This window comes from Rattus rattus, chromosome 13 (assembly GCF_011064425.1).
Source record: "Rattus rattus isolate New Zealand chromosome 13, Rrattus_CSIRO_v1, whole genome shotgun sequence".
Classification (NCBI taxonomy): domain Eukaryota; kingdom Metazoa; phylum Chordata; class Mammalia; order Rodentia; family Muridae; genus Rattus; species Rattus rattus.
The window spans coordinates 25,856,150-25,870,709 of record NC_046166.1 but is presented as its reverse complement, the minus strand read 5'-3'; the positions used below and the strand labels follow the sequence as shown (position 1 = coordinate 25,870,709).

Here is a 14,560-nt window from a genome sequence, read left to right as displayed (position 1 = left end):
TTCAATTCCAACTATGCAAATACATCTAAAGACTTATAATAAAAATACATTATTATTTGCTATATTGAATAATAGAGTAGTATGTAGACCAATGAAAATAGATTACCACTCATAATGAGTTTTTCTGGTAGGAATCTATTTTATAAAAGCAATTCTATTAGTATTTGTCATATTGCATTTTTGGAAAATTATGTGATATATAAATAAAGAAGAATGGATAATTAAATACAATACTACATTAACATCTCCATCAATCCTCAATTCAAATAGAATAACAAAATTAATTTCTGGTTATAATAGTGTATGGAGTTTTCTTTACCAATGCAATAGTCAATTATATATCTTCAATTTTATCAGATAAAACATTATTTAAATGATGTTTTTATTTTTTATTGATATTTCTCTTCAAGTAATGCAGAACTGGTTAATAGTATTCATTGACCTGACCTACATGGCTTTGGAATTAATGTGACAGGGGCCACAGGGATTAAAAAAATGACAGACACTCATAGAAAAAAGCTGGACATGGTTGGACCTCATTTCTGTATTGACTAGTAGCCCAGGAGCATTGCGTATTTATTTCATACAGCTTAAGGAAGAACTAAATTACAGTAGCACATCTCTTCAAGGTGCAGCCTCAGGTTGTATTCATACAATGCAATAGAAGGAAGGTGTGGGTGATCCTTTTTGCACACAGTGTGAATATCCATGCTAAAGTCAGGAGAAAGTCTTCCTATTCCCTGGGCCTGACCTGGGGAAGGCTCACCATTCCTGTGGATGTGAGTCAATGAGGTCCTAGAGATGTCTGCGTTCATGTCAGCAGCTCATGTCCACTCAGGCTTTCATCTGATCTCCACAGCAGACCTCTATGTTCGGTTTTTGTAATGAAGAAGTCAAAATGAGTGAAGATGGGGTTTATATGACTGAAGATGTATTAGGTTTTGAAACTAAGAAAGTCACTCCAAAGACTTGTGACTATATTTCCACATGAAATACCTCAAAGTTGGTTGTCAATATTTGAATTGAGTATCAAGCAGAGGCTCTTTACTTTATGCTCTTCACTTGTACATCTGTTATTCAAGCATCTGGTAAGTTTTTAAGTTTCCTAGGAACTTCCTTATATAATAGAATATTATCAAAATGAGCTTATAAGTTTGCATATGTGATTTCCATGTTTCACTGTTTCTCTCTTGACCTGCACTGTCTCTTCAGTTCTATTTATGAATTATATTTTGTTCAGCAATTTTAAAGAGGTTAAAGGTTAAGATTCCTCTTCTTTCAGTGATTAATTGTATAGACTACAGTAGCCACAGCGAGTACCTCTTTGAGCTCATCTGGAGTAGGACATTAGAAGTGTGTTACCTTATATACCCTGTTCTTCACTGTTTTACTTGTGTTATACTTAATTTTCATGTATTACAGATTAATCAGTAATTAACAGGTAATCATTTCTATTTTTCTGTTTACACATTGCTAGTAAAATGGTATCAAGTGTGTTTATATACCATTGCTCCTTGCTTCTCACTCTTTCCTGTGTTCACTTGCACTGCTTATTATCAATTGAAATGTTTGAAATTTATTCCACACATGAACATAGAAAAAAAATTCCTTTGGCGGTATATTTTCTGTTACAGATTTCCTCACTACTCTAAAAATGGTAATTTCCCTACATCTGCATTTCCTTTTGAGTTATTGTTTTTTTTCATTTCTATAATAAATATAGAATTATAGTGTTTATAGCCATCAATTGCTACCAACTGCTAGGTTTGCCCACAGTATTTGGTTGCTCTCAATGGAATTCTTTTAACTATATTGGTTTCACATGTGTTGACACTGAGTTTATTTTTAATATTTTTTCCAAGTCAATGCTGCATTATGAAGACCAGTGTTATTTATTAATATGCTAACTGAATCTTAAATTTCTTAGAATAGTGAAATTTCTATCTTAATATTTTACGTGTCTTATTTTGATACTGATGCATTTTATATCTATAGGTAAAAAATTGTGTAAAATATAAATTTGTTTTTATTACATTTTATTATTATTATTCATTTATGATAATTTCAATTTATCGATACCATAATTTTGTATTAGTTGGTGGGTCTGTGGAAAGTTGGGAAAAGTTTAGTGAATATGCCCAAAATAAATTTTTTGAACTTATCAAAAATAAGTAAGTATAAAACAAACAAATAAAATATCATAAAGTTACATAATTATATTACATATTCTCAAAACAAAGAATAAAGTACTCAAAGTCTATACTATATACTTTTATGATAGTTTACACTTTTATATTATTTGATACTTGAATAATGTATGCTATTTTATCCTGTCTAAAGTCACTTACAGAGGGAGAAAACTAAAGAGAAAAAAATCAATAGGCTAGATATGCTTTGTGTAAACATCTTACATTTTTAGTGATTTCTACAAATTTTGAATTTATTAACATAATTTGATGCTAAAAAGAAAAAAAATCTATTATTACTTAATGTCCTTAATCTACTTAATTTTCCAGTGCTTAAAAAAAAAGATTATTAAAGATCATTGTATGTATATATACATATCCCAGAACTTACAGATTAAAAACTATTTTGAGATGATAGTCTTCATGAAGGTGTTTATGATCTATTATACTTAAAAAACTCAGACATTTAAAAAGTTCATTTTTAAACCTTTAAATTGGGTTATTTTAACACTTTTTTAAGGTAAAGAAATTGCCATGGTATTGAATTTGCAATTTCTATTGTGATTGTTAAGTTTCCAAAGGAAATATTGCTCAATTGTTAAAATTTCTCCTTACTGAATGTGTCACAACTCTACAGACTAAGGAATATTAATTAACCCAAATAGAATAACAACAGGCTTCTCCCTTTTCTTTTTCCCTTTTAATATATGTTTACCAAAACTTTATTTTATTCATGGTTCCACTTTTTTAAAAGTACTTAATGTAGATATGGTCTCTCTCTTCTCTCTCCCCTCCCCCCATGTGTGTGTGTGTGTGTGTGTGTGTGTGTGTGTGTGTGTACAGCTCATGCACTTAAGTATAAACATGTATGCTCCTGTTTACAAGCTTGCAGAATCCAGAGGAGTTTATTGTGTATCTTCTTATATTTTCTTTTCCTTATTCCTTTTATACTTAGTCTCTCACTGAATTTGAAGTTTTTGTTTATTTTGGATGGACTGAGAACCAGTGAGATTGAGTCTGTCAGGTCTGAATGTCTCTGGCAATGCTGTTACTAGCAAGCACAACCATGCCTTTTTTTTTTATGTAGTTGTTGAACCAAACTCAAGTCTTCATTTGTATCAACGATTTGATCCACTCCTCTGATCCATTGCCCCAGTCCCTCAAGAGACCTTCAGAAACTGAAATCATAAAGCAGTTATTAATTTTCTATTTCTATGCTGGCTTGTACTATAGCCATTAGATATTTTCTAATGCCAATAAGCATTACCATTAGCATATTAATGAAGAAGAGAGCCATAGAGGATAAAAAACATTTATGAGCTAGATATGTTTTATGTAAACATATTTCTTAAATGTTAGCTTTCTGTAGGAGTCTGACCTAGGTCCTCTACACATATGCTATGACTGAGTTTTGTGGGACTCCTAACAGTGGGAGTGGGGCTGTTTCTGATCCTTTTGCCTACTTTGGGAACCCTTTTCCTTCTAAAGGGTTGGCTTGTCCAGCCTGATATTGTATGTCTGATCTTATTGTAGCCAGATATGCTGTGTTTAATTAATGTCCCTGTGAGACATGTTCTTTTCTGATGAGGGGCAGAAAGTGGGTAGGTATTTGAGGGAGAAGTTAAGTGGAAGAAACAATCTAAGAAGAGGAAAGGAGGAGAAATTGTGGTCAAGATGTAATATATAAGTAGAATAAAGTTAGCCTTTTAATTTTAGCACTATAAAGTCTAATTATACAAATCTAATCATGTTACACTATTTAAAAGGGAATCTTCAACATGTGAGTGATGGGTAGTATAGATTTTCCTGGCGCATATCTTTTTGTTATAACTAACCCCTGAGGTAGGCTGCTGTTTATAGTTTTTTATATGGATTACATTAAAGGCTTACCAATTGTTTAAATAATATTGAGTGTTCTCTGTAAGTCATACATGAATGGGAGCAGAAGTTATGGTGTTAAAATTTCCTTGATCCTTATTGAATCTTTATTCTCTGAGAAGTAAAATCATATACGCTACATTACAAAGGCAGGCCAGTCATTGACTGCTCCTAGAAGAATGATCTGTCCCTGCAGAATGTACTTGAAATTCAAGTGACTAGCATAGAACTAACCATTAACTGCATCTGCATGGGAAGGAATCTGTGTAGAGTGCAACAGTAAACATATAATCATGCACTCCTGGGGCATAAACATGCTGTGGTAAAATATGATAAAAGAAAATGAAGTGTTGAGTTATCAAGAACCAAGAATGTATGAGGATAACAGTTCTGCTACCATGACAAGTATTTACATAAACGGTCTGTTCCAGAAAAATGCCCCTGAGAAGAAAATTTACCATGGAGCAATTGGAGCACAGTAAAATAAAGATGTCTTCAAGCTATTTTTGCTTTAGTGGGATACATCAAATATCAGATTCTACTAGGAGATTCAGAGGATATTTGTAGTTTTGAAGATCAACTAAATCCTAATTTCCTATAGACAAATAATGAAAAGCAGGCATAAATTATTCTTTACCGTGCAAGAATTGCAGCCAACTTTAATTTACTGAGTTCTCAATACTAAGGAATTACAATTGAGGTGGGAGCTATTGTGGCTTTGTTATTGAGAAGAGCTTCTTCATACAGTATATTTTCATCATGGTTTTCCCTCCCTAATCTCCTCCCTGATCCTGGGGGAGGAGATTGGTCTGGGGGTCTGGTTGGTTGATATTGTTCTTCCTATAGGGTCTGGGTTTGGTGACTGCAGCTAGGATGTATCACTAGGTGGGGCAGACTCTTCCTTCAGTCTTTGTCCCTGCACTCTCTTTAGAAATCAAACAAAGAAAACAAACAAACAAAAATGAAACAATATAAACAATTAAACACGGAAAAATTATTGCAGAAAAAAATTATATTTACATATTTTTGTTTAATATAAATTGATTGAAATCTTATAGAATCAAGGAGGAAAATGAAAAAAATTCCAAAAAGTTGATTTATTATATAGTCTGTTTTCTAATTCTGAGCAAATAAATATTGCATATTTAATCTATTGACCATTTAATTAAAACATAATCCATCTATGATTTAATAATTCATTGGCAGAACAGTATAATATTACATTAAAAAACATTTTATTTTAATCTTGAATTAGAATTTGCAAAAAAAAATTTGTTATGCTCATATTTTTGTAAATATAAGTTATAAGCATATATCTGTGAATCTATTGATTATTAAAACATTGTTTGCTTGATGTGATTATCTAAATATATTTAATATTTAATGACTTCATGAAGTCAAATTTCAGTTGGGCACTATATGTCAATTTGAGTTTATCCTCACATTAAAATGAAAAAGTTTAATACCAATGCATATATTATATTAAGTGGGTAGTCTTGGGGCAATGCAAACAATTTTGTGTATTCTAAATATTCATTAATTACTTGGGCTCTAAGTGTTTTCATGGGATAAAATTAATAGTTTACAATCTTTAATAATTTACTTCTCTTAATTTTGACTTTCAATCAAATTATATAATTGATGTCATACATTATTTATAAAAACTCATACTTTGTCCTCTCCTAACAACACATCCAAAAACAATATTACAAATCATAGCTATCAATAATTCCATGAAACTGGGAGGTAACAAACAGAGTATAAACAATAGGCAAAGTTGAAGTCTATTAATATGATTATCTATTAGTGAGTATACAGATAAATTGTGGCATATCCCTGAGCTAGAATACTATTTAGTGATAGAAAAGCATGAAGTAATAGCTTGTGCTTATAATTTTAAACATCTAAAACATTATACATTATGAACTAATTCAGTCCCAAACTATCACACCCATGTTTGTTCATTGAATATGAAATGCTAAGAAAAATGACTAATAGTTATTCTAATTAGAAGGCAATAAATAGATATTTAGTGGTTTAAATTGTTGATACATTAACCCTTTGTAAAAACACTGCACAATATTGATTATAAACTTTAAGTATGAAGAAGTGTACATATATTTATGTATACATGTTTTAATAAAATTTTTGTCTGAAAAATCAGTACATCATGTATTCCTCTTGGAAATCACTTATTAACAACCTTAAGTCATTGCGTGCAATGGTGTACAGAAGGAAGATGTAGGGGAAAATGGAGCATATAAGTATTTCTATGATGCCTCAGACCATACCCACTAATAGACGAGCTTTATTCGACATGATATTACAATTACTTTATCTCTTGATACTTGATAAAGGTATTTGTTAAATGGCTCCCGAACCTTGGGTAGTATAGTCATGATGGAAATGGGTTAAGTATTGTTGTCCATTGGAATTCCTAGGGCTTATATACAGTTGTATAATACATTATATATTATACAAAGCTGACTTTGTACAGATCATATTAAAGCCCATAGTGAAGACTTTATTTAATATCCAATGAATTACCAGTGCTGCTGACATCTTTACCTATACAGATCTATATGCTTTCACTATAGCAGTCAGCATCTGTGTAATGTAAACAAAGTCGCTGTCCATATAATATTTATGGTAGTTTGGCAACATGTCTTATTTCTGTCTTTACTAAACTGAAGACCAGTTTTAATCTTTCCATTTGTGCTTTACTTGTCAACAGGAATTCCTGGAAAGGATCTGTGTCTGCAAAGATTTAAATCTATACCAATTAGGCAAGGTTGAAAGGTTTCAGACCAAAGTCTAATGGCTTGTCAGTCTGCTGAATAGCCATTCCATGACCACCTCTGTGTCAGAAATAGCATCCTTTGGTGAATAGATTTTTTAAAAAAGCTTTTGAATCTATTAAGTCTTGCCATCCACTAGCTTTCACCAATTCAAAAGCTAAGAAAGTCATCCGATAGCATTTTAAACCTGTGGAAAAAACTACCTGCTTCCTGATTTCACCACCTCTCAGATGTAAACAATTTCTTAAACTTGGCTTTTTTTTTCTGATTTTACTTGTTGCATGAAAGTATAAAACTTTATGAAGCCACTTTCACGTTAAAACTTGATATTGGGATAACATTTTCTATGTTCTTAGGCTATGGTCACTCAAAATGAGTCCAGAATTAACTACTTTTTATTCCCTTTCATGTAAGAGTAGTGGTTTGGGATTAACCTTCTTATATAATTTCCAAACATAGCACCTTATGAATTTTAACTCCTGAGTAGAATATGTGAGAAAGAACTAAGCTGTGATCCTGTCTGAGTTACATGGTTAAAAATAGACACAACTGTAGGTAGAATAAAAATATCAGCAAGGCTCTTAGGCAAATACACTAAAATTCAATGATCATGCTTATCAGAAGTAAGACAAACAGAGGTGGTGTGCATGGATATGATCAAAATATATTATTTACATGCATAAAATTGTCCAAGTTTAAAAAAATACCACAAAATGGAGCAAATTTTTTGTAGTCTAATTATGTTTGAAGAGATTTAGTATCTCCCTTTACCAGAATCATAAAAATTATCTCTATTCATTTTTCCATTCTTCTCTGTAGCTTTAGATCCTGCTAAGGACCCATGCTTAAAGACGAAATGCAGCCGCCACAAAGTCTGCATTACTCAAGATGCTCAGACTGCACTGTGCATCAGTCACCGGAGGCTCACACACAGGTAAACACTTGGAAACTAAATCTTACTAAAGAGCAGTTTTACTTGACATGTTATAGATGATTACCAGTTTCTGTTAATGCTTGTTAGAGTTATTCCTTTAAATATCTCCAAAAGCTTGGGTGTGTAGTTCTAGAAGTGGGTTAAGCATTGTTGTCAATTGGAATTACTAGGGATTATATTGTTTTAATTGTATTATACAAAGCTGCCTTTGCACAGATAATGTTACAGTACTTTATCTGAATAATTATGCTTTATAAAGTTTCAACAATTGTTGCAATCTGCATACCTCTGTAAGTGAGGTGCAGTAAAACCTCTGAATTAAACCACCCTGAATAGAGAGATGCTTTATTGAGGTAGGGTACAGGAAGACAAATGGCTATGCTACCTCAGAGAATAGAGACTAGTATCTGGTATCAGAAATCCTGGTATTTCATGCTCCTGAGATGCCTGTGTAATGCACCTAATTAATACTGTCTCTACATCAGTGTTTTGGGTGCCAGTCAATCCGTCAATATCAGAAGAAAAATGGTAAGCACAACAAGTCAGGAAAAAAGAAGACACTGTCATTGTGGGACATAGTTAGTCTTGTTGATTTCAATTTCACTTGCAACATAAGATAAAATCAAATCAGTAAGTGAATGTTTTTGACTTCCTAGGAAGTCATTGCATGGAAAATTATAAAAACTACCTAAAATGTTGGTTATCGAAAATAGGAATGAATATAATGCAAGTAATAAAAATCTTTGATGATAATGATTCACTTTGGGAACTTATATTTTATAATAACTGTACTTAAGATGGGACCCAGTTTTCTTCAGAGTGCCAATAAATTCATGGCAGGGGCCTTTTATTCCAATTGTTAAACTCTGGTCATATTTTTGATAGGAAGTATCACTCAAATTGTCTAGATGATAGTAGAGTTATGAGATATCTGTTAATCTGAACTGAAAATAATCATAACTATTTCAAAATATTTCACTTGGTACTTAAATAAAAGATAGCTTTTCTGATACATAAATACATTGAAAGTATCCCCCAATACTTAAACGATTGACTTCCAATATTTATTTCATATTGAATATGTGAAAAAGCTCTCTTTAAAACTCTTTACATTATCACCAACTGCTCTTTCAGAGGTCCTGAGTTCAATTCCCAGCATCCACGTGGTAGCTCACAACCATCTGTAATGGGGTCCAATGCTTCTTCTGTTGTGTCTGGAGACAGCTACAGTGCACTCATAAACAAAACAAAGCAAGCAAAAAAAAAAAAACAAGCTCCTTAAATTTATTTAATTTATTGAAAAAAATATGCTTTACATTGTATCTACTATATAAAAATACAGTATATGAAAATGTTTTGGCCAAAATTGTTTAAGGAAATAACAGATGATAGGTAGATAAATGATTAATTTATGTGAAGATTAATTTTAACAGTTACAAATTAACTTTGATTGTGTGCATGGTTAAATATTTATGTTTTTAAGTGCTCAAATATGACTTTCTTTTTTTTATTCAAGTTAAATTTACAGCATACTTTTATTGTTATGACCCATTTCTTGCCAGGATAAGAAGCTTATTCCATGAAAAAGTTAACCTCAAAAGAACGCATTTAATTTCTCTGCTATACTTTAAAAATACATTACTTTTTTTCCCCATCTTTATTACACTGTATATTTCTTATTTACATTTCAATTGTTATTCCCTTTCCAGATTTCCAGGCAAACATCCCCCTAACCCTTCCCCCTTCCCTTCTATTTGGCTGTTCACCTCCCCAACCTCCTCCCATTACCGCCCTCCCCCCAACAATCCCGTTCACTGTGGGTTCAGTCTTGGCAGGACCAAGGGCTTCCCCTTCTACTGGTGCCCTTACTAGGCTATTCATTTTGCTACCTATGAGGTTGGAGCACAGGTCAGTCCATGTATAGTCTTTAGGTAGTGGCTTAGTCCCTGGAAGCTCTGGTTGCTTGGCATTGTTTTTCATATGGGGTATAGAGCCCCTTAAAACTCTTTCAGTCCTTTCTCTTATTCCTTCAACGGTGGTCCCATTCTCAGTTCAGAGGCTTGCTGCTGGCATTCGCCTATGTATTTGCCTTATTCTGGCTGTGTCTCTCAGGAGAGATCTACATCCGGTTCCTGTCAGGCAACACTACTTTGCTTCATCCATCTTATCTAGTTTGGTGACTGTGTATGTATGGGCCACATATGGGGCAGGCTGTGAATGGGCATTCCTTCAGCCTCAGTTCTAAACTTTGCCTCCCTATTCCCTCCCTAGGGTATTCTTGTTCCCCTTTTAAGAAGGAATGAAGCATTCACATTTTGGTCATCCTTCTTGAGTTTCACTTGTTCAATTTTCTGAGGAACCTCCAGACAGATTTCCAGAATGATTGTACCAGTCTGCAGTTCTACCAACAATGGAGGAGTGTTCCTCTTTCTCCACATCCTCTCCAGTAGGTGCTATTGCCATAGTTTTTGATCTTAGCCCTTCTGACTGGTGTGAGGTGGAATATCAGGGTTGTTTGATTTGCATTTCCCTTATGACTAAAAATGTTGAACATTTCTTTGGGTGTTTCTCAGCCATTTGGCATTCCTCAGCTGTGAATTCTTTGTTTACCTCTGAACCCCATTTTTAATAGGGTTATTTGTCTACCTACAGTCTAACTTCTTGAGTACTTTGTGTATTTTGTATATAAGCCCTCTATCAATTGTAGGATTGGTAAAGATCTTCTCCCAATCTGTTGGTTGCTGTTTTGTCCTAACAACAGTGTCTTTTGTCTTACAGAAGCTTTGTAGTTTTATGAGATCCCATTTTTGATTCTTGATCTTAGAGCATAAGCATTGGTGTTTTGGTCAGGAAATTTTCTCTAGTGCCTATGTGTTCAAAACTCTTCCCCACTTTTTCTTCTATTAGTTTGAGTGTGTCTGGTTTGTCGTGGAGGTTTTTGATCCACTTGGACTTAAGCTTTGTACATGGTGATAAGCATGGATCGATTTGCATTCTTCTACATGCTGACCTCCAGTTGAACCAGCACCATTTGCTAAAAATTCTATCTTTTCTCCATTGGATGGTTTTGGCTCCTTTGTCAAAAATCAAGTGACCATAGGTGTGTGGGTTCACTTCTGGGTCTTCAATTCTATTCCACTGGTCTTTCTGCCTGTCCCTGTACCAATACCATGCAGTTTTTATCACTATTTCTCTGTAATATTGCTTGAGTTCAGGAATAGTGATTCCCCCGGAAATCCTTTTATTGTTGAGGATAGTTTTAGCTATCCTGGGTTTTTGGTTATTCCAGATTAATTTGCAAATTTTTCTGCCTAACGCTCTGAAGAATTGGATTGGCATTTTGATGGGGATTTTATTGAATCTTTAGATCGCTTTTGGTAAAATGATCATTTTTACTATATTAATCTTGCCAATCCATGAGTATGGGAAATCTTTCCATCTTCTGAGATCTTCTACAATTTCTTCTTCAGAGACTTGAAGTTCTTATCATACAGATCTTTCACTTGCTTGGTTAATATTTTATATTAGTTGGGACTATTATGAAGGGTGTCGTTTCCCTAATTTCTTTTTTGGCTTGTTTCTCTTTTGTGTAGAGGAAGGCTACTGAGTTAATTTTATACCCATCCACTTTGCTGAAATTGTTTATCAGGTTTATTAGTTCTCTGGTGGAACTTTTTGGATCCCATTTTTTAGCAATATTTATTCACCATGATACATTATCATGTGCAACATTTTTATCACTTATGCAGATAATTTTACAATCACTCATCTATTTCTTTTAAATATTAATCTCTGGATTGATATTCTTTACTATATAAGTACTTCAACACATTTGAACCTCTTTCCAATTTTAGTTGAACAAACAATTCTAAGCATTGTTTTCTATTTCAGGACATCACTCTTAAAGGTGTATAATCTCTACTTAATTGAGAATCCACATAAAGAGAAAATTGAATTGATTATGCCATGTAATTTGAACAGTTACCATATTGGCAGTATTAAGACTATGCAGCACTTAGCATCATTGTGAAATATTTTCTCATTAACTGATACTTGGCAACCACTTATTGAAGGTGCAGATCTTCCACATGGTCCTTTTTTGTGCCATGGCCACACATTAGTTTGCTCTATACCTTCCTTCCCATTATCTCATCACAGCAACATACTTGTCTCTTGAGAAATATTTTACAACAGGAGACTAGGATGAAAATCTTTACCCACTCTATCCCAGTTGATTTTCGCTGAACAATTTTAACCTCTTTGTTTCATTATATTCTTCCATAAATGTGAGTAACAGAAAAATGTTGCCTTCTGATGGTCACCATATTGATATAAGACACAATTCAAAGACCATAAAGTCCACTGTTTTATATGGCAAAACAAATTTAGGAAAAAACACACATTAAAATTATGTCCTCCTATTCTAGAAAAAAACTTGTGAAGAAAGATAAACAGAACGTGAATGAAGATGGCTACCTTCGCAAAAGAATTTCAGTTGACTTTGAAGACATCTTAAGCTAGTGCCCTTCAGATATGAAGAGAAAAACACCAGATCAAAGTCCATTTATGATTGTCTAGATTTGTGAAGTATAAGAAGAAAAAGTAATGCAGAATTATGCAAACAGTCTTACATTTAAAAAAGTTTTTAATCCATTTTTTAAAAGTTCTGTTTCCTCACTAAGACATATTTTAATTCTCCCAAGTACAACATATGTCTATTTTATTTCCTCTCATTGTTCCTGTTCTATTTTCAATACCTTTTAAGAATTGAAAGGGTTTACAGCCCCTTGGTCCTATGGAGGTTTGGTGACCCAGGATAGGGAGATGCTAGGCTGCTGAGGCAGGAGTGGGTGGGTAGGTGGGGAAGCACCCACAAAGATGCTGGGAACGGGGGAGGGTATAGGGGGATTGGTGGGGGGAACTGAACAGGGGGATAACATTTAAAATATAAATAAAAAGAATAATGGATTTTTTTCCCAAAGAAAATTCATTTACATTTTTTCTCTCTTTTCTTTCTTACTTAGTTCCCCTTGACCCTCTCAGGTCTGCCCACTCCTAGAGCCTCTTTTCATTCTCCTGTTACATGTGATCATCTTGTATTTGCCCCCTTCCTTCCTAACTTTTATTTGTTCCAGTGTTTTCCAACCTGATTTCTATGTCAATTCCTTTACTCTTGAAACCGCCCCCCCCATTTATTTTCATACAAGCATTAAATACTTGTCTCAGCTTATGAGAGAGAATAGCTGGTTTTCCTTCTCAGATTGAGTCATTTCACTTAATACAATAATTTCCAGAATGACTCTGTCTCCCAATTTTCTACTACTTGACAGTGGAGTTAAAACTTCCAAATAAAATAATATTCTTACATTTTCAATATTCTTTCTTTCCTGTTGATGGACTACATGGCTGGATCCATTTCCTCTTTGTTGTGAATGGTACAGCAATAAACATGGATATGTGAGTGTCTTTGTTAGAAATGCTTTAACTGAGTGATATGGAAGTTCTGCTCTGAAGTTATTGTGGAAAGGCCATGCTCAAATTCACAGTGGCTGTACCAGTTACTCTCCTGTAGGCAAACGTTAAGGATTCCTCTTTCTCCACAGCTTCTCAATTTGTTTACTAGCTCTATTTTATGTAACACTGCCATTGTCACTAAAATAAATTTAAATATGTTTCTAATTTCTCTAGTTTTAAGGGTTCTGAAAAAAAAAAAACCAATGTGTTCAGATGCTTGGTGGCAATTTTTAATTATGATATGTGTATACAGCTAACAAAATTAAACAGACAAGGTGTAGCTATGAAAACATATTAGGAGAGAGATTATGCTTGGGTAATTATGACGAGAAAGAGAACACTCAAGCCAGTCTGAGCCATGATATAAAGTAAACAGAAACTCCACACTCATGGCTGATATCCTGGTTTAAATGATGTGTTTTCATTCAGCAGTATTCTTTACATTTCTTACATTTCATTTTGAAAGTCTTCACTTATTGAATTTTAAATTATTATACATAATTTGCCTGCTTGCATGTCTCTTTGATACATGTGTTTCTCCTCACAATGGTGATCAGAAGAGGGCATCTAATATCCTAGAAGAGAAGAGAAATTACCAGTAGCTGTGAGACTCTGTATGAGTGATGGAAATCAAACCCTAGACCTCTACAAGAATAGCCAGTGCTCTTAACTCATTTCTCCAACTCCCAGTTTTACATTTCTAGAGAAATTCATTATCCTTAAGAAAGAAAAGTTTGTATTTTTTATATTGCCACTCTTACACAGAAATATATTGATTATCAGTAACTATATAAAAATGTTTAACCAGTATGCACTTCTTGGCATCAGCAAGATGCGCATGCTGACAGGTGCCTATATAGCTGTCTCCTGAGAGGCTCTGCCAGAGCCTGACAAATACAGATATGAATGCTTGTTGCCAACCATTCAACTGGGAACAAGGCCTCCAGTGGAGGAGTTAGAGAAAGGGTTGAAGGAGCTGAAGGGGTTTACAACCCCATAAGAATAATACCAACCAACCAGAGCTCCGAGGGACTAAACCACCATCCAAAGAGTACATATGGACAGACCTATGACTCCAGCTGCATATTTAGCAGAGGGTGGCCTTGTTGGGCACCAATGGGAGGAGAAGCCCTTGGTCCTGCCAACGCTGGACAGCCCAATGTAGGGGAATGTCAGGGCAAGGAGGCAGGAAGCAATTGGTGGTTGGGTGGGGAACACCCTCATAGAAGAAGGGGGAAGGGCATAGGGTA

The 14,560-nt window shown here is 34.0% G+C and overlaps 1 protein-coding gene across 4 annotated transcripts in view; it reads left to right on the top strand.

Annotated features, from left to right (window-relative positions):
* Positions 1 to 14,560, top strand: part of Spock3 (SPARC (osteonectin), cwcv and kazal like domains proteoglycan 3) — a 383,461-nt gene that overhangs the window by 169,769 nt on the left and 199,132 nt on the right. For all 4 annotated transcript variants that reach the window (XM_032918963.1, XM_032918962.1, XM_032918964.1 and 1 more), the window contains one exon: positions 7,682 to 7,796. In XM_032918963.1, coding sequence (XP_032774854.1) covers positions 7,682 to 7,796 — 115 coding nt within the window. The remainder of the gene's footprint in view (positions 1 to 7,681; positions 7,797 to 14,560) is intronic.